The sequence below is a fragment of the Bos indicus genome, chromosome 17, assembly GCF_029378745.1.
Source record: "Bos indicus isolate NIAB-ARS_2022 breed Sahiwal x Tharparkar chromosome 17, NIAB-ARS_B.indTharparkar_mat_pri_1.0, whole genome shotgun sequence".
NCBI lineage: Eukaryota > Metazoa > Chordata > Mammalia > Artiodactyla > Bovidae > Bos > Bos indicus.
In genome coordinates, this window is record NC_091776.1 from 63,069,838 (window position 1) to 63,094,130 (window position 24,293).

General features: G+C 47.1%; 1 protein-coding gene across 3 annotated transcripts in view; it reads right to left on the reverse strand.

Moving 5' to 3' along the window:
* Nucleotides 1-9,488: 9,488 nt before the first annotated feature.
* SPPL3 (signal peptide peptidase like 3) overlaps nucleotides 9,489-24,293 on the reverse strand; it is a 94,171-nt gene continuing 79,366 nt past the window's right edge. For all 3 annotated transcript variants that reach the window (XM_019977666.2, XM_019977667.2, XM_019977665.2), the window contains 8 exons: nucleotides 22,558-22,677; nucleotides 21,665-21,743; nucleotides 20,660-20,772; nucleotides 14,225-14,331; nucleotides 13,581-13,744; nucleotides 12,657-12,856; nucleotides 11,318-11,427; nucleotides 9,489-10,626 (listed from right to left, as the gene is read on the reverse strand). In XM_019977666.2, the coding sequence (XP_019833225.1) occupies nucleotides 10,555-10,626; nucleotides 11,318-11,427; nucleotides 12,657-12,856; nucleotides 13,581-13,744; nucleotides 14,225-14,331; nucleotides 20,660-20,772; nucleotides 21,665-21,743; nucleotides 22,558-22,677 (965 nt within the window). In that variant the 3' untranslated portion in view covers nucleotides 9,489-10,554. The remainder of the gene's footprint in view (nucleotides 10,627-11,317; nucleotides 11,428-12,656; nucleotides 12,857-13,580; nucleotides 13,745-14,224; nucleotides 14,332-20,659; nucleotides 20,773-21,664; nucleotides 21,744-22,557; nucleotides 22,678-24,293) is intronic.

Here is a 24,293-nt window from a genome sequence, read left to right on the forward strand (position 1 = left end):
CCTGGTGGCTCAGTTGGTAAAGAATCTGCCTGCAACGCAGGAAACGCGGGTTCGATGCTTAGGTCGGGAAGATCCCCTGGAGAAGGGAATGGCAACCCACTCCAGTATTCTTGCCTGGCAGGCTACAGTCCAAAGGGTAGCAGAGTTGGACACATATGAGCAAATAACACTCTCACTTTAGACTGATGTTAGATGTTTATGTTAGATCAATGTTTACAATCTTTTTTCTCTCATTAATTTTTTTAAAATTGTCGTTGTTTTACCATGTTGTATTACTTTCTGCTGTACAGCAAAGTGAATCACTTATACATTATGTCCACTTTTTAAAAAGATTTCCTTCCCCTATAGGTCACCACAGAGTACTGAGTTCCCTGTGCTGTAACAGTAGGTCCTTATTATCTATTTCATATCCAGTAGTGTGTATATGGGGAGAAGGAAATGGCAACCCACTCCAGTATTTTTGCCTGGAGAATCCTGTGGACAGAGGAGCCTGGTGGGCTGCTGTCTATGCAGTCGCACAGTCAGACAACACTGAAGTGACTTAGCAGCAGCAGTGTGTATACATCAATCCCGATCTCCCAATTTTACCCTCCCCCAACCCTGGCAACCGTAAGTTTTCTATATCTGCGACTATTTCTGTTTTGTAAGTAAGTTCATTTGTACCCTTTGTTAAGATTCCCCCTATCAGTGACATATGATATTTATCGTTCTCTGGCTTGCTTTACTCAGTATGATAACCTCTAGGTCCATCCATGTTGCTGCAAATGAATGGTAATAGTTGATTTAAAACTCTGAGTGTTAATGTTAACATCTGGGTCATCTCAGTTTCCACTAATAGCCTTTTCCCTGGAGTATGGATCTTTCTCTTGTCTTTTCATATGTAGTGATTCTGAATTACAGCCTGGCTATTGTTAATAATACACTGTAGAAACTCTATTTCCATGTATTTTTTCAACACGAATCAGCCATAGGTGTGTATATGTATGTCCCCTCCCTCCTGAACCTCCCGCTCCCACCCGCCTCCCCTGAAGAACACTTAAAGTAGGCAGTCAACTGGGCTGAACTCATACTTCAAACTCTGGCTCTTCTGCGGCGGGCAGCGGCTGAGAACTTCCCTTTAGTTCCTTTAGCCGCTGCTTGGAGTCTGCTCTGTGGGTGTGTATTTACAGGCCACAGCGTCGGGCGGAGTTTGTACACAGGCTGTGGGGCCAGAGTTTTAACTACCCCACACAGTGCCCCTTGGGGCCTGTCTTCAGGCAAAAAGCCATAAAAGTGGGCACTAACTTGGTGCCACTCCCTTCCAACTGTCACCTCCCCTCCAGTGTCTCCTGAGTTTGGTTGTCCTACGCGGCCTTAAGGTTGCTTCTGTATTTTGTTGAGAATGTATAGCTGTCATTTGTGGCAGGGTTGGATGAAACAGGAGTTCTTCTCCCATCATTAGCAGAAGCAGAAGCTTCTCCATTGCTTTTCAAAAGATATTTTCGGTATTTCATCTTATTTTTAGCAGGAGGGTTGGTCTGAATTACAGCCCACCATTACTGGCGATCGGAACAGCAGCTGACAGTTGTTTTCGTTTATTTTTATGGTTTGCTGTTTTAATGACAGCGACGAGGGAAACTGAGGTCCGGATGTGGCTTGCCAGGAGGCATGTGCGCTGGTCCCTGTGTGAGGCCGTGAGTGCCCTAGCTTAGCAGTCACTTAACACTCACCTTGCTACAGCCTTCCGGGGAGGGAGGCGGGCCTGCGCACCCTGTGGGCAGCAGCTGCGTCAGCGCAACGCTCAGGCAACCAGACCCCAGCTCCTCCTCGCCTAAGATGGTCAGTGGTTCCCCCACTTCTAGTAGGAAGTTGTTGGCACGGTCCTTCCCTGTTGACAGAAACTTTAAGCCAAACAAAACGTGGGTGTGACTGTCTTCTGATAATGAGCTCAGGCTCTGGAGGCAGGAAGATCTGGGGCAAATTAGCTGACCATGAACCTCCTCGTCTGTTATAACGTGGGTAACAAAATTTGCCCTGCCTACACTGTATCATGAGATTTTACTACAAGTCTGAGATGTCTGACCACCACTCTGGCCCACGGTGTGGAATACACACTGGGTTTGGATTTGGGAAGACAAGGACAGAGGTGGCTGTGACAGTCCTTGATTCCTACGGGCAATGGTTGGACTGAAAACGTTTGCGAGCAGGGAGTAGGCCACTGAGCCAGCCGAGTGTGTACTGACTTCTCTGTATTTCCTGAGGGCGGGGGCTGTGAGGGATTCCGCGGGGGGAGGAAGGACAGTGGGCAAGTCCTCAGGCCTGTGTTCCCGCTGCCACTTCGCAGGCGCTGGCCGCAGGAGTCCTCTGTGCACTGGTGACAGCAGCGCCCACCGCAGGGGCCCCGGGCGCTGTCGCCGCTTCAGAGTGTGGCGCTCAACACCAGACTCCCCTGTGTCTGATCTGACCCAAATTTGCTAAGCTGTGTCTGCAGCCACATTCTCAAGAGACGTGTGGGCAGGGCTGGGGACAAAGGCGAGAACCTTTGGGATAACAGGACCATTCAACTAGTTATTTAATCTGCTTCGTCAATGATACTCTGGATGCCCCCACTTCCCCACCTTAACCTAGAGGATAGAGACTCTTCCAAATGCTTTGTTGACATCTTTTATTAAGAGTGGACTTCTTGAGAAAAGACAGTCTTATTCAATAGAGGTGCTGGGAAAACTGGGCAGCTACGAGTGGAAGAATGAAATCAGAACACTCCTAACACCAGACACAAAAACAAACTCCAAATGGATTAAAGACCTAAATGTAAGGTCAGATACTATAAAATTGTTAGAGGAAAACATACTCTGTGACATAAATTACAGCCAAGATCTTTTTCAATCTACTGCCAAAAGCAATGAAAATAAAAACAAAATTAAAAAGGACCTAACTAAACTTAAAAGCTTTTGCACAGCAACTAAAATCCTAAACAAAACAAAAACAGCCCTCAAATAGGAGAAAATTATTTGCAAACAAAGCAACCGACAAGGGTGTAATTCCAAAATATACAAACAGCTTGTGCAGCTCAATATAAAAAAAAAAAAATTCAAAAATGGGCAGATCTAAATAGACATTTCTCCAAAGAAGACATTTAGATGGGCCAAAAGACACAAAAAGATGCTCAATGTCACTGATTCTTACAGAAATGCAAATCAAAACTATAACAAGGTTATCACCTCACACCAGTCAGAATGGCCATCATCAAAAGTCTACAAACAATACAATGCTGGAGAGGGTGAGGAGAAAAGGGAAGCCTCCCACACTACTGGTGGGAAAAGTAAATTGGTACAGGCACTACGGGGAACTGGAGGTTTCTCAGGACACTAAAAGCAGAGCCACTGTGTGACCCAGTAAGCACGCTCCTGGGGTATTCTCTGGAGAAAACCATAATCTCAATGGATGCACGCACCTCAATGTACATTACAGCGCTATTTACAATAGCCAAGACATGGAAGCCACCCAGGTGGCCACTGACAGATGAATGGATAAAGATGTGCTACAGCTATACAACAGAGCATCACTCAGCCATAAAAAGGAACGAAATAACGCCATCCGCAGCGCTATGGATGGACCTAGAGAGTCATACAGACTGAAGGAAGTCAGAAGGGTAAGGTGTGATACTGCTTGTATGTGGAATCTAGAAGAATGGTACAAATGAACTTATTGGCGAAGCAGAGTCACAGGTGTAGAGAACAAACTGAAGTTATCAAGGGGGAAGGAGAGGCGGACGAGCTGGTCGATTACGACTGACCTACTTACACTACTCTGTATAAAACAGACAACTAACCAGAACAGACTGTACAGCACAGGGACCTCTACTCAATGCTCTGTAGTGACCTAAATCGGAAGGAAAGCCAAGGAAGAGCGGATACACGTATATACACACGTGTAACTGATTCAGTTTGCCGTACAGCAGAAACTGACGGCACTGTAAAGCAACTGCATTCCAACAAAAGTTATTATTAAAAGACAGTAGACTGCAACCTCCACCTAGCCTGGTCTCTGTTTTTTCCCCATCTGTGGACTGACTTGAGACAAGAGGCTTATGATGACACTGCTCTTTATTTGCAAACAGGCTGGGAGTTTGGTCCATTGAGTCTTCTGTTACAAAGGGTGTTTAAGAAAAGCTTTCAGATTTAAGGCCCATGATGATGGACAGGGAGCTTTACAGTGGAACAATTACCTTTTCCCTCAAAATAGGCAGATTTCTAAAGTACAACAAAGAGGGCATAGATACCATTTATTATGAAAAAGCTAATCAAAAGGATAGAAAAATAAAAATGTCAACATTGGGCAAAAATATGTCAATATTGGTTTGTTTGCAGAACCTGGTCAGAGGCCAAAATGCTTGGCTTTAAGCCCCACAATGTGAAGGATCCGTTCGGCAGACCAGCCCCCAGGTGAGCTCCTGTCAGGGCAAGTCCAGGACCCCTCACAGGCCCCCCGGGTCCTGTCGTGAGGACACTTCCTGCTTCTGCTGTGAGCAATCTGCTCACACATGGCTGCGAGATGATTAAGGCCTGAGGTGGCCTCTTAAGGAAAGGCTCTAGGAAGCCCTCAGGGGTGCGCCTCAAACCTGCCCAGGTGGCCCCTGGGCCCTTTCCCAGAGAAGCTGTGGCAGCGGACACGCGCGCAGGCACCCCAGGACATATGGGTGTGCGGCACCTGTACTCAGGCTGACTCAGCCCCTCCCTGCACCAAGTCCTCCAGCGTGTCCAGACCCTGGACTGGCCTGGGCTAATGGCAGTGGCCCTGCTGCAACCCAGCCACTGCCGAGATCCGAAAGCTGAGACGAGGAAGGCGGGGCTTTCACCCCTCAACAGGGGAAGCCTCCTCAGTGACGAGCTGTATTACCAAAGCTGTGGTCATCTGGATAATGGAAGTGTGTCTGTTTAAATCTGATTTTTTTTAAGTGTATTTTAACTCGGTGAAGACTGGCAAATTGTCTGTGGAGTACACGAAAAACTCAATAAACCTGAATGGTGCCTAGTATTCTTGCGATACTTCAAATAAGGCCCCTCTATTCCCACTCCAGACTGAGAAACTAAGGCTCCGAAGAGCTCTGTCATCGAGGAAGGTCCTGTGTGGCCGTGAGGGCCACGTGCTTCCAGGTACCTTGACACACAGAACCTTGTGGGAGCGATTCTCTGACCTGTCACTGTTGAGTACAGCTTGTATAAATATATCCCCCAAGGCTTTGAATACCACTTCTAAGCTTTCATCCTGACACTGGGAAAGATCGAAGGCAACAGGAGAAGAGGGTGGCAGAGGATGCATCACCAACTCAATGGACATGAGTTTGAGGAACCTCCAGGAGGTGATGAGGGACAGGGAAGCCTGGTGGGCTTCAGTTCACGGGGTCACAGAGAGCCGGATACAACTGAGTGACTGAACAACAACATGCTTTCATCCCAATCTTTGAGCTTTAGTTACTCTACTAACTAGACCAGGACTCCCTATCTTTTCCTTATCTTAGATTTGGCAATTAATTGTTTTCAGATCAGAAGCCAGAGTCGTCATCTAGCCCCCACCCTCTGCATCCACCGTTGCACCAAGTTCTGTCTGTCCTTCCCACTCCAAGAGCCCAGGTCAGCTCTCACGGGAAGGCCTATTAGCAGAAGAGCTCAGTGAAGGACAGAGAGAGGCAGGGAGACCCAGCAGGTGACACTGAACGTACCGGTGGCCAGGGTGGCGGGGCCGCGGCCCCCGTGGATGGCGCTGGGGAGGCAACACTGTTCCCGCCGTCGCGCAGCTGGCGAGGCCGTGACTCGCCGCGCCATCAGCTCAGAGGCCAGGGCCGCTCCTCCCATATGACTGAGTCCTCCATCTCCTCTACTGACGCCAGGTTTCTGCCCTCCCCTGTGAGCCTGCACAGCTGGGCACAGCTACCCTACACTCGGGGCGGGGCGGGGGAACTGAAAACAAGCCACAGTGCTGACCCAAAGTGTGAGAAATCCACTGCCTCCGACAGAAAAGGAGCGACCGCCACAAGTCAGCGCATGAGCTCGCCAGGCCCAGGAGGATCCAGTGAACTCTCCTTGGAAGGCTGACGCATAACTTGCCCGGGGCGAGGCCCCCAGAACCCCGGGGCTGGAATGCTGGCTAGGGGGACCCCCTGCCCCCTGCTGCCTTCTGCCTTTGTCTCCTGGACACTCACTTCCTGCCTCTCATTCCTCACAAGACATAAGTCTGTGCCCATTGCCTGGCAGACCTCTTCGCTCCCCTCAGCCTCCCCATTCCTCTGTCTTCCTGGGCTCCAATGGGCACTGGAGGAAGCCCGGGCACCCCGCCCCCCTATCTCAGGACCCTCAGAGCCTCTGTTCATCTGGGAACCAGCGGCAGGCTTCACAGGTTCTACCCAACAGGGGGTGGACTTCCTGGATCTTAAGAAACTGACCAGGCAGAATCCATCTCTCAGCTGGAGTCCTCCAGGTCCAGCTCCACTAACTCGGGTATCTAAGAGCACCACTGCACAGCCAAGGGTCACCACTGAAGAGCACTGCACTGAGTGAGATTTCCACAGCGGGCCACGAGGCACTGAGGTGAGACCCCTGCTGACCGCCGGCTCTGAGCGGTAAGACATCCAAACTGGGCTTGGTGCTGCATTCAGCGGGCAGAGACCCTTGGCCCAGTGCTGGCCTCTGTCCATCGGGACAGAGGAGCACTCCCCACCCTGCTCCCAACCTCCTCCTGGCCAGCACACACAGCCCTGTGGGTCGGCATTCCCGGCTAGGCCCCCAGTCGTGCACTGAGAGCTACTGTTGCACACCCGCCTCACAGGGGGATGCCTGGCACCCCACCTGCCTCACACGCCAGGTGAGCTGAAGCAAGGCTGGCGTTAGACCACGAGGGTGGGATCAGGGTGTCTGGTTCTGTTCAAGGAGCACTTAGTGACTGACACAGCTTAAACTGAAACGTAACTGAAATACTTCAAACGGAGGCAAAGGGCTTTGAATTCCGAGGAAAAGGTTGGGGAGGAAACAAGTCATAGCTGACACAGTCCTGGGAGAGCTCCATACACCAGAAGCTGGATTCCAAACCTGGAGAAGACCTCACAAGTGGAAAGCAGTGTGTAAACTGCGTGGGAACAGAATTTCTGGATTAAAAAACAAACAAAAGTCTCTTACCTGGCTTATACCTCCAAGAAGAGCGGAGGGCCTGGGTTCTGATTCTAAGTCACAGCTCTCCAGCACAAACTTCCGTGGCAAGGTTGACTCTGGTGTTAGGAGCCCTGGTTCCTGAAGTGATTCCATCGCTGGCAACTGCCAAAGCAATGGGACTGAGTGAAGGTGGGAGGCTGTCCAGGCCCCTACGCACTGGAGGACCAGGAGCCGAGCGGGCTGGTCTCCTTCTCAGCCTGTCAGGCTGGCCTCTGTGGAGGAGGAGAGCTGCACAGCGGACATTCACGTATGTACCAGACTGCTACATTCTGAGGCTGTGACACACGTCAGACGTTACAGAACACACAGCTGCGAACGACGCTGGAGCTGGTGCTACTGTGAGCACTGCTATGCAGGCATGGCAGATTCTATTTTTAACACTTTATTGGCGAAACAGAGCTCCCTTCCCTCCACCCTCACAGAGAACTAGCCCTTTTCCCTTTCTTGCGGCTAACGTAACTTACCTGCTTTGCCAAGGCCTGTGCTGGCATGCTACAAAGGCCGTTCACACAGCAGCCTGCCGCAGCCCTGCAGTGCCCCAGTCTGAACTGCTCCTACACAGGGAACTGCGCAGCTGTCTTATTCAGAAAGGCTAAGTGGTGATAATAGTAATGTGACGTGCTAGGCTTTGCATAAACTGCTGTCGTGTCTCCATTCGTTCAAATGAGAAGAAAGTGACTGCAAGTTAGTGGGAGTTCCAACATGCAGACTTGTTGCACGAAAAAGATCCCCAGACTGGGGGTGTGGGGGGCAGTCCATGATGGAACGTTGCCAACATCCCTTGCCTAATTAATGCAAGAGACTTCTTAGAAAACCCCAAAATTCAAAGAATATCTGAGAAACCAGTAAAAGACAGACCAGGACCTAAGTGTATCAAGCAAGGTTGAGAGGCTGGAAGGAGAAACTGGAAGCAAGCACGCAGTGTAACTGCACCCCACCCTTCCCTGTCAGAAGACCACACCACCTCCAGAACCGGGCACGTTCTGGCGCAGCTCCTGGGCTTAATTTAAAACAAAAGGAACATCTGTGGTCACTCTGCCGAAGTTTCAAGTGCCCTGCAGACTACAGCTGGAATCCCGATTACATTCAGGAGTCCTGTATGGGTATTCCCCCTACTAAACCTGCATAGGAGTGATGACAGAAATTTACCTTCTGTCTGGAATTGTTTTATAATGAAAAGTCAGAAAAATGAAAATGACTAACTGCCAGGAGGTTATTTTTGACTATGGTCGGCACTTGCCCTTAATCAGGGTCATTGTGGAAGAGTCCCCCCACCTCTCGCCCCGCCCCTTAGTTAGCCATCGGCATCCTTGAGGGCTTAAGAGGGCTGGCTCCTCAGCAGGGGTCGCACCGTGTACTCCCCGTCTCCGCTGAACCCAGAGACTGCTAGGAGCTGTGTGGACAGCGGAAGCCTCCGTCCTGGGACGTGTGCAGCATGAACCACAGCTGCAGGGGATGCCGCTGGTCTCCTGGACAGGCTGAGCAGGTAGGTGGTGACGGGAGCTCCACTTGGTACCAACACCCAAAAGTGAAGGTGAGGTAACAAAGGCTAGAAGGGAGGCACTTATTAAAAACAGTAAACAAAAACCAACAAAACCACCAAACAGCCTTCAGTGGGGCCTGAAGACATGGAGGAATGCAGTACGCTGACGGCCAGGTGCACCGCCCGCCTGTGAATGCCGCACACCGCGATCTCCAGCCACAGGGCCCCCAGTGCCCCGTTTCTACACAGGTCACCTGTCTCAGGGAGAGTCCAGGACAGCAGGCCCCTCTGCAACCTGTGCTCCCAGGTGTACAGGCCCATCCCCGGCTTCTCTAGATCCAGACGACAGGCGACTCCCCCGTCAGTCCACAGACGCCACTCACATTAGCCACCGCCTGGACGCTGGCCCCCAGTTGCCACTCACATTAGCCACCGCCTGGATGCTGGCCCCCAGTTGCCACTCACATTAGCCATCGCCTGGACGCTGGCCCCCCAGTTGCCACTCACATTAGTCACCGCCTGGACGCTGGCCCCCCAAGTTGCCACTCACATTAGCCACCGCCTGGACGCTGGCCCCCAGTCGAGGCTGTAGCTGCAAGCTCGAGCTGTGACTCCTGCAACGGAGGGCCCGTCTTTGGGGGGCATTTGACATTTGTCCCCAGTGCCCAGCTGTCACCACAGGGAAACCAAGACTTCAATCACAACAGCAAGGACAGGCTCGTGTTGCTTTTTTCCTTTTTTTTTCTTAAAGGAGTGAGGGCATGGAAAATACAGCACACCAATGAAACAAAAGGCCAAAAAAAAAAAAAATACAAAAAAAATAGAAAATAGAAAAATGTATTTACAAGTAGTACATTACTATGATCAGAAGCACAGACACCTGCTGCCATAATACATGCATTGGTTCAAGAAACTACTGAAAACCCTGCAAGGAAGAAGCCTGTCAAAACAAAACAAAAAAACGGGCCAGAAAGGTTTAACTTTTCATCCCTAATTTGCTACACTGATCAAAACCAAATGAGAGTCCCCTACAGTCCATGAGTCTATCAGTACAAATACTATACTGGTTTTTAACTGCACGTTCAGTCGTGGAGGGAGAGACAGCAGCTTGTCTGTATACAAGGAAGCCAGCGTGAACTGCTCTACATGCTAGAAATTACAGCAAGCCCCTGTCCGCTACACAGCATGAGCTTAGCGGGTTTTAATTTCTGTTTATTCATATATATCTATGTGCATGTGGGTGTGTATGTACGTATAAAAACCGTGCCCTCGTTCACTGCCAACACAACGTCTGGGTGGACATGAACTCATTACAACAAATTCTTATGTGTATGTTGTAAGAAGTCACTCAATGTCTGTGGATTTAATAAGTCACTTCACACCACAGAAAATATTTAATAAATCCAAAAAAAGGAAAGAAGAATATAACGACAGAAGAGCTTCTGTCTCAGTTCTCTGAAACTGAGTCCCCCATAGGAAACTGGTCCCAAAGTTCTTGAGGGTTCACTGAAGAAACCAGTTTGCTAAGGTTTCCATCCTTTTAGTGTTCAAAGGTACAGAACGACTCCTTGCCGTTGTCAGTGTCAACAGTCGCATCTCCGTCCCCCGCAGGTAACAGTCTGGTGCAGATCCATAAAAACGGGGGAGGGAGGCGCGCTGGGGGGTGGGGGAGGACCTGTCACTCCAGGAGGGGCTCCACCTCTCCGGCGGCAGGAAGAGAAGGAACCACGCAGGCTCCAGCACCTCGCTCCCGAAAATGCAAAATCTGGGCACACGGCAGTCCTTACACAGGTGCATCTCCGAGTACCAGGCCAGCTCTAAGAGGAAACAAGCCACACGTTGACAGAGAAGGACTGAGAGGCCATTCTGGTCGCCCGCTGTGATCCATCATACTTCCAGGAATCGGGAGCTGCTGGACTTGGAGTGGAATGGCTCAGACCACATTCGCCGTAGGTCACCCTGGGAAAGACACAACTTCAGCCACATGTTTCAGATCGAGGCACACCTATCTATGTACAAGCCCTTCCTGACTCCTGACCTCAGAGCAGATTGATTCTGTGCAGAATCAAAGAACATTCACATTTTACTCATTGAAAAGTAACCTCCCAGTTCTTTGAAGAACTTGCTAGAAGGGCTCCTGGCACCCCGAGCAGAAAAGGGCTCTGACTCGGTCCTGGGGGCAGTTCAACCACTTGTGAGTCAAATGATCCAGGCTCATACTTAACCTCTGTGTCTGCTTCCTAGTCTGTAAAATGTGAGTGACAGTATAAACCTTGTGAATCAGATAGGGCCCTCAGGTTTTACATTTCTTATTTCCAATCTTTAATGCAGAGTACTAAAAGAGCTATTAGGTGGTAATAGCATGCTGCTTTTAAGAGAAACAGGAAGTCTCTGCAGCAGGGTTTTAGGGATTTCAGTTAACTAATCCATGACTAGGTGGTGAGGGGTCTAACTCATTAGTATTTTCAGCCAATGGCTGTTAAAAATCTGGAAGAGGTTGCTAGTAGCAGGTTAGCAAAAACACACAAACACACACACAGATCCCAAGATGAAGAGCTTAGGGGAATACCTCAAGCAAGGGGAATACCTAGCCAAGTCCAGGGTCAATGTCATTTTATCGTTTCCACTGGCTTATACCTGCCTTTCTCACCTTTAAATAGGCCATCGTGAGGAGTGGCAATAAGGTAAATGGCACCAAATAGAGAAGGGCAGGCTGGGCTGCTCGGTGAATTCGAGACGCCACAGTCGCAGTGAGCAGACCTGCAGGGAGAGAAACGCTGGTGAGTAACTCCAAGCAGCCAGCCCGAGGGAGGAGACCTCTGTCACCTGACGGCTTCGCAGCATGGCCCTGAGACTGTGCAGCTCTAACGTGACACCCCCTCCAGTGGTAGGGAGTGACATGCCTAGCTTGAGCAGGGAAAGAAACAGGGAGCAGCACAGCTTTTTAAAAACTTAGAATTCCAAGGACCTGTAAGTGGCCCAAGTCCCTGGTTCCAGACCTCATTTTGGCCCCAAATGTGCCTGGTCTCCCCGTCTCCTATATATATGATGATGACAGGCGTGTGGACGTGCTAAGCTGCATCAGCCGTGTCCGACTCTTTGTGACCCCATGGACTGTAGCCCGCCAGGCTCCTCTGTCCATGGGATTCTCCAGGTGAGAATACTGGAGTGGGCTGCCATGCCCTCCTCCAGGGGAGCTTCCCGACCCAGGGTGGAACCCGCATCTCTAATGTCTCCTGAATTGGCAGGAGGTGGGCTCTTTACCACTAGTGCCACTGGGAAGCTGGATGAGGACAGACTTGGAAGCAAAAGACCTGGGTTCAAGTTCTAGCCCTGCTGCTTATGACAGCCATGTGGCCTGGCACATCTCAAGCCTCAGGGCAGTGGCCTTGCCCACTGGGAGCTGCTGGAGTGGAAATGAGCGCAGGCCTAGGAAAGCGCCATGGAACTGTGCAGGGCTCCCTCAGCAGGAGGCACTGAGGTGAGCAAGGTGCTCCTCTCCCCTCGCTGTCACAGCTCACGCAGGGCAGATATACAACCGTCTCTCCCTGTCCAGCCAAAACAGAGCTGGCTAGAGAAACACTAGCCAAGGAGAGTCCAGGTCAGAGGTGATGGAAATGTTAGAGCAGATGAAGGGAAATATCTGTCAAACAGCAGAGGAAATAAACATGACATCCATTAAACTCACGCTGAAGATGTAATTAAGCACACACACTGCTCCATCACCGTGGGGTAGGTGTTCTCAGCTCTGAGGCCCGACCACACTTTTCCTACAATGTCCTTCAAACACACTATTATTGGATAGGGAACGAGGCTGCTGGCCTCACCTCAGGGTCAGGAGTTTCCTTCCCCTTTGTGGTTGTTTATAGCAACGACTAGAGTGACTGCTCTTCTTCCTCCAGCATCTGTAGCTGCAAGATCTGGGTTAACTCCAGGGCTTGGAAGATAGTCAGGGAGGGGATCGCATGCAGCCTCCCAGGTCCTCTTACCTACAAAGTATCCAATGAGGGTGCAATGAAAGTAGGAAACCTTCTGCATGCGCCCGGAGATGTTGGCGGGTCCGGAGGCACCGCAGGAGTCACCGCTGGCTTGCTTCTTGTAGTTGTCATAACGCAGGACAAAGCACAACAGGAGTCCAGGCATCACGATGTCTCCGATGCCCAACATAGAGAAGTGGCTGCCCGTGGAGCTGGAATGCAGTGTCACACGTCAGGGGTTTCACCCTCTACAACCCCACTCCTCCTCCTGCTCAAGGTCTGTTCGCTTTTTAAGAAGCCAAAAAGAATTTATCTGACGGCTGATGGCAATCGCTACTGGTTTAACAGCACTAGCTGTTAGAGGAGTGTGGAGACTGAACGCCACTAGAGTACTGGAAGAATGGTCTGCAGCAGCCAGCGCTTTGGGACAGCACCACCTAAGCGGCTGCTGAAGCTTCCGCGTAGTGCTGCCGCCTCTAGAGATGTCAACTCACCATGTGTCACACATTCACTGCTGAGATGTCCAGTAAGCACCCGACTACTACCAGACATGGGAGATGAAAGCAGCACCTTAATTTTTCCAAGATTATAGTTCCAGGGACTCTAATTTTAGCATTAGCACATTTTTACAAATGTCTGAAAAGTAAAAAAAAAGACCCAGATCCTCCTGTTAATTCCCTCTAGCCAACTTGCAGTACAGCAGTAATGTATGGCTGTTTGATAACTTAATCAATTATTAAAAAGCTGCATCCATATCACTTGATGACCCATCTCTGGAAGTTGTCAGTACTCCTGTCCTGTCATCTGTAAGATGGAGACGATTCACAACCCTTTCCTGGTCCCCATCAGAATGCTGATGACAATGACAACCAAGCGGGGATGAAGGGGCAAAGGAGGGTGGGGTGCTCACCCTCCCGAGACGAGGCCCAGTCCTACCTAGGGAAGACCAGTTTTCCAGGCAGAGATAGGCGCGGGACATCGCGCCCAACGTTGGGCCCCAGGTGGAGTTTCCGGGATAGGACGTCAAGGGGATTGTCAGCCGGCTGCGTGGCCACCTTCACCATGACGTTGCTATTAAAGATGTAGGCGGAGAAAAACACCTGCCAGGGGAGAGTCACCTTTACCAGAGGGAGCTGGAGGCACCCCGACCTCAGCACCAGCCCTCTTTGTTTCTGAAAGCAGAGTCTCAGGACTGCAGCATCAGGCTTTTCAGACTGCACGCTTTGAGGAACGAGAAGAGCTCTGCTCTTGTATGTGTTGCAGATTTGTTCTCTCCACACCCAGAGAGGGAGCCCTAAGCGCACAGCTGGCCATGCTCCAGGGTTGAGAGCCTTGCTTCTCTCCAGGGCAGAGAGCCTTGTGTTCCCTCCTCACCCAAGAGTCACCCACGGACTCTCTACTCTGACAAGTCTCCATGCACACAGGCCTGCTCATCTTCCAACAGGTGTAGTGCTGGCCCGGAGGAGTGGTCTTGGACAGGAGGTACCCTGGCCAGCAGACTTAGGGTATCGAGTACATTTTCAGGAGTGAATGTTCTAGTCAGACCCGAAGGAGAGCAGCAGCTCCGGGGGGACACTCACCCAAAAGACATCGTAGATGAGAAGCCCTGAGAGAAGCAGGCAGGAGACCTTGAGGCTGGGCAGGCGGACGAAGGCGATCATGGCGACACAGAGACCCATGGCCAGGGCTGGGGAGGAGACAACGGTCAGAGTGGAGCACACGCACAGCCTCCCTCCACACGCTATTCAGCTCGGAAACCTAACAGAGCTTGTAGGTCCCTCAGCCCTACGCCCCAGGTGAGGTGCTTACACTCCACGAGTGCAATGTGCCCACCTCAGCCCATTCTGACCTCCTGGTATTTGGGAAAACCCCTTGCCTCATGCTGGCGATGGTGGTCAACTAAGACCCCCTGGGCTGTTTTGAATGATAAAGCTCTAGGCCAAGCCCAGCTCTCCCAGCTCTGTCTCCTGCCTCCCCCACTACTTCACTGCATTGCCCTTACTCCTTTAAAGCCACACCCTAGAGCACATCTTCTTCACTTCCTTAAGGACACTGTTCCAGTCAAGTCACTCCTTTATGCTCATCCTCTCCACCTGGGTCTATAGTAAAGGGGACAAGACAGAACTGCTCAATGACAGGGTTTCTCATGACTCCACACAATGTCATCTTATTGCTCATCTTCAAAGCAAGAAACCCTGCGTTCCTTTTCAACTTAACACAACCTTCCTCATGCGTGCACAGGCTGCTGCTACCATCTGGGGTGCTCCTCTTTACCACCACTGCACATCTTGGTCCGGATTCCCCACACTTCCTGCTTTGCTGTGTGTATCCTTTCCTGTTTTCTCTCTCCCCCGCTTACACTCTTCACTGCCCTTGTCAAAAATCATCCCCTGCCTCAAGTCATGAGGTCCCCTTCTCTGTGATGGATTACTTCTGACTGAGGAGGCACGACTCACACACAGGCAATGCCGCAGGGGCCTGGCCCCAAGTTTCCTCTTGTGTTCCTACTCCTCCACTGACTCCTCCTCTCCATCTGAGTTGAGCAATAACCTCTTTCCAACCATGCCAACCAAGTCTCCCCACCAGACTCCCAAGTTCCATGTTTGAAAAGGCAGCGTGCATCCCGTCTGACTACTTCAGAGAAGGTTCTCAGCACAAGTAAGTTCAATGACAAGTAAGTTCAATGCCCACCAACCAAACAGCGCCACCAGCCGGTCAGAGCCCCAAAACACACTCTCAAGTATTCATCCAGTTGGCCTTTCTTTTTCTTCATTCTTTCATTCAAGTCATCCTTAAAAAATCTTACCTCCTCTTCTGGGTTCTTCTAAGGAACAGAGGTGACAACTTTCCCTCACTGCATGCTGCCTGAGAAAACCCAAGACTTTCCCTAATAGATTTACCAACAGACTTAACTTCTGGTTAAATGTAAATTAATCAAAAATGTTAGAGAGGTAAATTATTAATCTCTGCCATTTAGTTATAATTATTAATATACTATTGATAGAATCTCTATCACTTTCTCCTTCTCAACCAGGAGGGCCAGGAACAAAGAAAAGGACACCAAGCCGAGATGCAATGTTCTCTAAAAGGATCGTGTAACCTGGAAGGCCTTAAGCAGTGCTCACATCTAAGACAAAGGCTTCCGCAAAGCCAATCTGGTTGTGGACCAAGCGCCAGGGTCTAGCATTTTAAAACCAAACCAAACCAAAAAAAAAAGATCAATTGCTAGATTTCTGGGATTGACCATTTTCTAATCCTAGGCAAATAGCAAGAGCTATAAAATGAGACATCTATCTGTCAGGGCTCTTCTAGGCCCTGAACTGCTCAGGGGAAGTAGAGTATGAACGTGGCTCAATGGTCCTTGAACATGAGGAATGTGTGTACAAGATTCATCAGCCTTTGTAACATACCACACCACTTACTGGTCAAATTCTTTCAAGTCCTTCCAAATTTAAAAGGTTAATTTGTTAAGAGTAGGAAACTGAGTAGGTAAAAAAGAAGCTATAGATTTAGTTCAAGAAAACTCTATAAAGTACCTTCTTAATATTACTGCTTCTCAGAATAACTCTGAAAACAAGCTTTAAGCCTCACCCTTTAAAATAACCATATTTATCATTCTGTTTTCACTGTAAATTAACTTCAAAGAACAGGATTTAATTGAAAAAAACACTCATTTAAAAGAAATCCACATTATCATTACCTACAAAATGATACCTGATTCTGCACAGAAGTCTGGAAAGACAGTTTGCATGTCAGGGGAGAACATATTTCAGAATGTTACAGATGTGTGGCTAGCAAGCTAGCTTTTCTGTAACAGCAGAAAACAAGTCACAAACACATCAGACAATGATATATATGAGAAACAAACAACTAAAAGCTCAAAGGCTCTCTCTCTTTTTAGGGAAAACTGTAAACTTGGTCACAAGGACAATTTAACCAGTAGAACCAGTAAGAGATCCTTATCATTTGGGGAAGTAGCAAAAATGATAGAAAATGATGTAAGTTTACAAGTTAGGGCCACTAAGGGTTTGGGGAGCCTAGATGAACACTCAAAAAAATTTCAACTATTAGGTACCTTTCACAATGGAAATTTGTTTCTGATCCTGGTCTCTGGGAAAATAAAGCTTGTCCTTTATGGCCCATTTGTACTGACTCTAGTCCAGAGGCAAGACTCCCGTGGCGAGATGGCCCCGTCCCTGTACAACAGCGTGTGGGGAGCTGCTGCCCCCGCTTCCCTACAGAGTCTTACAGGGCTCTTCCCACCCTACCTGCAGCCGTGCAGTGAAGACCATTCAGCTGACTGCCCTCAAAACTGAGCTTCAGAGGGCTATGCAAATCAATTTATCTGGAAAAGAACGTCACCTTCCCTCATGCAAACCTCTTCTTTTTTAGAGGCACACTACTTTGGTATTTTCTGGTCCTACGTAATGCTCGAGGAGAGGAGAGAATGGAGTATGAAGGACACACTGCTTGCTGTTTTGAGAGGAACCTAATCTTTTAAAAACTGGGTCAGCAGCTTAGTAAACTTCAAATCCTTAGCAAAACCTGTCAACAGCATTATGTGTGTCCAACTGTTGTTTAGTTGCTCAGTCGTGTCTGACTCCTTTGTGGCCCCATGGACTGCAGCCCGCCAGGCTCCTCTGTCCATGGGATTTCCTAGGCAACAATACAGGAGTGGGCTGCCATTTCCTTCTCCAGGGGATCTTCCCAACCCAGGGATTGAACTCAGGTCTCCTGTGCTGGCAGGTGGATTCTTTACCACTGAGCCACCTGGGAAGCCCCAGTTCCACCGACTGTATGAGTGGGATTACAGAGCCTGTAGCAGAGCCACCGACAGTATGGAGTGGGATTACAGAGAGCCTCAGACTACCCAGGGGCTAGAAGCTCCAAGGTTGTTTAAGCATCACCATCACCACGTCAGCTCTGAGTGTCAGGATGGAGACTAACCAGTCCCAGGTAGGTGACTGTGGTTTCCAGAGGTCTAGGTGAAACTGTAGTGCTTGGAGCTTTCCTCTGTGTACATGAACTTAGGGGTGCCATTTACGGGAAAGGGCTCTGTCATTTAAGGACATCATCATAGAACATTTTCTCTTAATATGTAGCTAACAATCATCCAAACTGTCAATTTATATGGGACTGAAATAATTCAGTTTAGATTTTAACCAACTAACCAACCTTTATATCAAGTTTTTGTTCAGAAGTAGTAGAGGAGAAATGTCTGTTTGCTTCCTCATCAGGAAGCACTGGACTGGATGAGATTAAAGGGCTATAATCACAAAAGCAGCTGTGAGACTGACTGACTGACACTACTCTAATCATTAACAGGACCAACACTTCTTAATTTTCTACAATACATATTTTAAGGAGCAATTAGGTTCTATTCAAGTCTTTCAAAATCACCTACATGCTCAATTTCAATACTGCTTTTGGTTAACAAATCAGCCCTTGGAAGGAATCAGGAGTTAATGTTAGGAAAAGTCAAATGCAGGTTAATGGCTACATTACGACTACTAACTTCTAGTATCTATAAAACAGTTCTTACCCTTCTGCTATAATCTGGCCAAGCCCTGCTGTGACTTTGGATGGAATTTCTTCTTCTCAACTTATTCTTTATCAACCTTCAGAAGCACTTAAGTTATCAACCACCAATCCACAAGGATACTGAAAGCACAGATACTTGAATCTGGGAAATTTAGCAGTTCGATAAACCACTTAAAAATTCTAAACACTGCACTTCAGAATGCATATTTATATGCGCAGTGGGTATTCAAGTACTGAAGCAAATGATCATAGTTAATTTTTTTTAAATCAGGCAATCTATGGCACTACCACAAGAGACCACGCCTGTCAAGAGCTCAGTCTGCCACTACAGACCGGGCCTGGTGACTGAGACCCTGACCTCCTACTGAGTCACTTAAAGGTCTGTATGTAAGTCTAAACGGTAACTTGATCTGCAACCTCAAGGAACTGCTTTTGAGTTCCCATACTTGGTCTATGGTAGGCACTTAAAAAAAAAAAGGCACTCAACAAGTATGACAGCAAGTATGCAGAGTCATAACCCAGGCCGCAGGTGCGAGGCCTTGTACCACGGCCACAGAAGCAGAGCCCAGAACCAAGGTCACCTCCAAAGCTAATGATCCCCTTTGTAACCGTTGACATAAGCCCCTGACCATCACTATCAGGCTTCCTGACTCCCGATCAGGCAAAGATGCCCACTCCGGTAAACACCCTGTGGCGCCCCAGCCTGACACCTAATGCCAACCTTCTGGCGGGAAGGTACTTTGTCTTCAGGCTATAAAAATTGGCTATTAACTCACGAATACTGTCAACTCTCCCTGGTCTGTCCAGAGGTCTGCCCACTGTGCTCACAGTGCCCACAGTATCTCTGCTCTTTGTCTTAATAAACTCCTTTCCTTCTGAGATGCTCTGTGTCTGGAAATTCTTTTCCGACCCGCACCTGGACAGCCTCAAATGTATACAAACAAATTATATAAAATCGTAAGTACGTATATTTAACGTTTCACAGATTATCACCGGCAGAAACAGCAGTCTGGCTTCAGATATGCAGTTCTGTGGATGTGAACATGTGTAGAGACGTGTAGAGTGACCCCCACACTCAGCAGAGAGCAGTGTGTCGCCCCACAGAAGCCCTGTGCCTTTCCTTCACGGTCACACCCTGCTTTGCGCTGAGACAGCACCGAGTGACAGCTCCGCTGCAGGCGTGCCATCCTCCGAGCTGCAGGACACGGAGCCTGGCAAGAAGAGGAGCCCTCAGACCTGGCAGTGCCTTCAAAAAGCTCTGTCCTAAGGCCTGGATTAGCCTTGTGGTTGCTGGACTGGGTTAGAGGAAGAAGTGCCACCCATACCCATATCTCTGCTTTCCAAATTTCCCACTTTAAAAAATTCCTTAGATAGTGCTGATACACATTACAACATGGATGAGCTAAAACAGCATAAAACTGACTGTAGTATTTCAACTTCCTTCCCTTCTGAAACATCAAAAGAAAGAAAAGGGTGAACAGACTTCGTGGGGCAAGGCAGTTAGATAAAATCTTATGAGATTAGTAAAGTGAACTGTGAAGACGAGAGAAGAAATGAATGAAAAAGGAGGTGAAGATGGTTACAGGGTCTTAAATCAAGAAGAGACTAAAAGTCACTTCTCTGAAATTACTTCCTCTTCTGTAAAATAAGAACAACAACAGTACCTACTTCAAAGAGTTGTTTTCAGGATTTCATGAAAAAATCCATGTAAAACACTCAGCAGCTCAATGTTAGCTATTATTACCCTGTGTATAATGATATAGACATGTATTTATATCAATACACTATTATATATTCCTCATATTATACTATAATCCCATGTATATTAACAAAGTACAGAAAATTTGTACTCCATTTCTCACAGTAGCATTATTCACAACAGTCAAAATAGTGAAAACAACTAATGAATGGATAAATAAAACTGATGCATCTATAAAATTAAACAATATCTGGCCATAAAAAGGAACAGAGGAGTACTGATGTATGGTACAACATGGATGAACCTTGAAAACAGCATGCCAAGTGAAAGAAGAGACAAAAAAGGTCATATGTGATGTCATTTCTGCAAAATGTCTGTAAGAGACACGTTCACGGAAACACAAAGTAGACCAGGGTACATCTGGGGCTGGGGAGGGGACGGGCAGTGACTGCTGATGGGTGTGGGTTTTGGAGGGTAGGTGTTAAAATGCTCTCAAGTGGTGGCTGCCCAACTCTGAACATACTAAAAACGACTGAATTGTACACTTCAAGTATATCAATTGCATGATATGTGAATTACATCTCAAAAAAGCTGTTATTAGAAAGTATCTTAAGAGTGTGGGTAAAAACTGATACAAAACACCATCTCTGGACACCTAATAATTCATGGTAATCAGAAGTAGTATACTACTAAAACACAGAAAGTAGAGGAAGAGAGGACAAATTTAACCATAACTGATATTACAATTTCCACTTGTCACCCAGTAGTTACTTACCATCCATGAGAAGCCAATGGCCAGTGAGAACCCAGATGAGGACGAGCATGACAGACAGAGAGAACGACAGTAACTCAGCAGCAGTGAAACGTCCACAGCAACCAAAGGAAATCCTGGGAACAGACAACACTGACTGGACTAACAGACAGTAAATCACGTTCAGTAAGCAAACTCTCCTTTGGTTCTTCATGTTCAGAATCTGAGATGGCCAGAGTGAAATAGGAGGCAATACCGAGATACCCAGAAATCCAAAATACCCAAATTTCTTTGGAAGAAACTACAGAAAGTTCAGAAGGATTACATTTCTGCACCCATTAGATAATGTACCTTTTATCCCAGATACCAACATGGATATTGAGAAGTTTAAAGTGATAATATCAATATTTGAAAAATTAAATACAGAGAAATTTCTAATTCTTATGAGGAAAATAAAATGAGGAAAGTCAACAATTCAATTCATTAACCAAAGGTGAATAAAATTAAGATAGTCCATCTATTTGGTTATCACTAATTCCTGGGAAAATCAGCCACCCCAAGCGACTGATTTCCTAAGAACTTAGAGCATCTCCATTAGCATAGCATTTTGTTTCCATGAAGCAATAGCTTTAGGAGTTAAGGTGTGAACACTAGAATTAAACCTAAGCAGCTAGTATATATCTAGGTCATCAGAGACAAAAGGGAAAGAATGTCTGAGTCAAGCACGATTTTCATATTCTATTAACTAGTAAAGGGATAAAAAAAACTGCTCATCTTTAAATAATCTAAGCAAGGAAGCATACTGCAATGACTCTGACTTCCTAAGATTTGTTTAGATTTCCTCTGCTATGAGAAGGTGCAAAAAGAAGTATCACTTTCCAGTTTTAAAAAATCAAAACATCTCATTTTCTAGTCTTCTGGCATTTTTGTGCTTCAGTCAATATCAGAAAATGTACTCTTAATATTGCTATCAAGTACAAAGAAAAAAAACATACACTTATAGTTTAGAGGAATATCCCAAGTCCTTACTTGTTCTGAGGTGAACAAGGCCTTGTTAAATACTGGCACATCGGGAGAAGAAGAAAAGCAAAAGCTATCGTTGCAAGAACTAGAGAAAGAAAATGTATGGTTAATTTTTTTGTTGTTTAATGTTTTACTAATCATAAGAAAAATGGCATGACTTACAGAAATAATTATTGCCTACAATACTTTCCTCCACAAGTGCATACAATAATATTAATTAACTAGAGAAAAGAACAGTGTCTGTCTTTAGCTGCGCACAGATAACCGCTTTGCACTCCTGGTTTGAGGTAGGGGTAGCACTGGCAGGTTTTCTCTTTCTCGTCTATCTCAACAACAAACGATAAATGGCAGGCCAGAGTATGATCTAACAAGGCTGGCATTTTAAAAATTAATTTATTTTAATTGGAGGCTAATTACAATATTGAAGGCTAGCATTTTAATGTTTTACATTGATACACGTCCACCATCAATCATCTTGAAAACTGATCAGCTAGCTGACAGTCGAATTACTGTGATTAGCTCTCAGTGTTTCTATCTGCAGAAACATACATGGGTAAGGGTTGCCAACAATGACTCTACCAAACTGGACCTTCTGGTAACTTATCAGACAAGGAGTCAAAGCCAAAGCAATTCTGCTCTGGTGCCACAAAGTTCTTGAGTTTTTAAACCCTAGCCTTTCATCCAGACTGAGTTGGCGAGTCAGAACTGATGACAGAGCTATCAAGTGGTTCAGGGAGGGGTGGGGAGGAGGGCGGAAAGGCAGACTTGGGGACAAAGAAGACTTAGGAAGAAAAACTTGCAAAAGAGTGGTGTATAAATCTTAATTTTTGAATGGTGATTTTTAAAAACGTTAAAAAATTTCCTTTTAAGCTTAAGGCTAGATAGCAGAACTCATTTACCTGCTGTACATATTGTAAAAACTACTTGAACTGAGTCAAAGAAGAAGAACATTACTAGGAGAGAGACAGATGCTCCAATCGGAAGGAACAGGGCCTGGGTAGAGTCAATGGTCTGGATACCTGAAAGAGAAAGGAGCATAGTAACAGCTTACGTAACAGGCTCTGCGCCCATGGACTGAAATACATTAACGCATCAAGATGCAGACAGCTCTAGGGATTAGTACATACGATACAGAATACCGAGGCGCTCGGATTCTTTCCCAGGAAACGCGACTATGTACTCCCTGCTGTCCTTGTAGTGCCTTCACTATAGCAGGCGCTCGTCTCCTGCTCTGCGCGCATATGCTATGCTCTTCCAGTGATCCAAGATCACTGTTTCATTTCAAATTCACCTTCTCCAGGAGAACCCCTTACTAACTTGACCCACTGTTGCCCATCTTGGCTTGTCTTTCTCTCTAGTCTCTTTGTACATGGAGGTCAAAATGACTTCACCACTGGTGCTTACTCTGACCTACTGCCAGCAGATGCTGGTTCAGAAGGGACTCTGAGGCTATGGTAAAGGCCCATAAGAAAAAGCACCTGCTCGAGGTATAGGGTGGAAAGTGGTATTTGCTGTCTCAGCACTTTATTAACACCTTGTGGGTATTCTGGCCACACTGCCTATGCGACAGCTTGGGTACCAACTCTTTTTGCAACTTTCAAAATATCTAATAAATATCAAGTGAATGGTGAAAGAAAAGTGAAAGTGAAGTCGCTCAGTCATGTCCAACTCTTTGCCACCCCATGGACAGTAGCCTGCACCAGGCTCCTCTGGCCATGGGATTTTCTAGGCAAGAGTACTGGAGTGGGTTGCCATTTCTTTCTCCAGGGAATCTTCCAGACCCAGGGACTGAACCCAGGTCTCCCGCATTGTAGACAGACACTTTACCATCTGAGCCACCAGGGAAGTCCTGGTGAATGGTAGGTACCCAATATCAATCTCTTAATATTATCAAGTCTCCTTATTTCTAAATTAGTACCTTCTATGACAAGCATTACCAACTTTCTAGTACAATTCACATACCATGAAATTTACCAGTATTAAGTAATTCAGTATTTTTTTGGTAAGTTTATCAAGTGTGAAGCTACCCAGGTGGCACTAGTGATAAAGAATCCACCTGCAAATGCAGGAGACATAAGAGACCGCGGTTTGATTCCTGGGTCCGGAAGATCCCCTGGAGGAGGAAACAGAAACCCACTCCAGTATTCTTGCCTGGAGAATCCCATTGACGGAGGAGCCTGGCAGGCTACAGTCCAAAAGGTCACAAAGAGTTGGACATGACTGAAGTGACTTAGCATGCACCAACTGTGAAAGGTTCACTATAATCTAGTTTTAGAATATCCTCATCTCAAGAAGATCCCTCATGCCAGTTAACTGTTAATTCTTCCCATCTCTTGACCCAGGAAACCACTAATCTATTTTCTGTCTCTATTTGTCTTTTTGGAAATTTCATATAACTGGATTCTTAAAATACGTAGTTTTTCTATCTGGCCTTTTTTACTTAACAATGTTTTGATGTGCATCTATGTTGGAGCATGTTTCAGTAATTCATTCTTTTTAATACTGAACAGTATTCCATTGTGTGGACATACTGTATGCTGTTATCCCATTAACTAGTTTACTGACCTTTGAGTTGCTTCTACTTTTTGGCTACTATGAATAATGCTGCTAAACACTTGCCATATAGCATACTTAT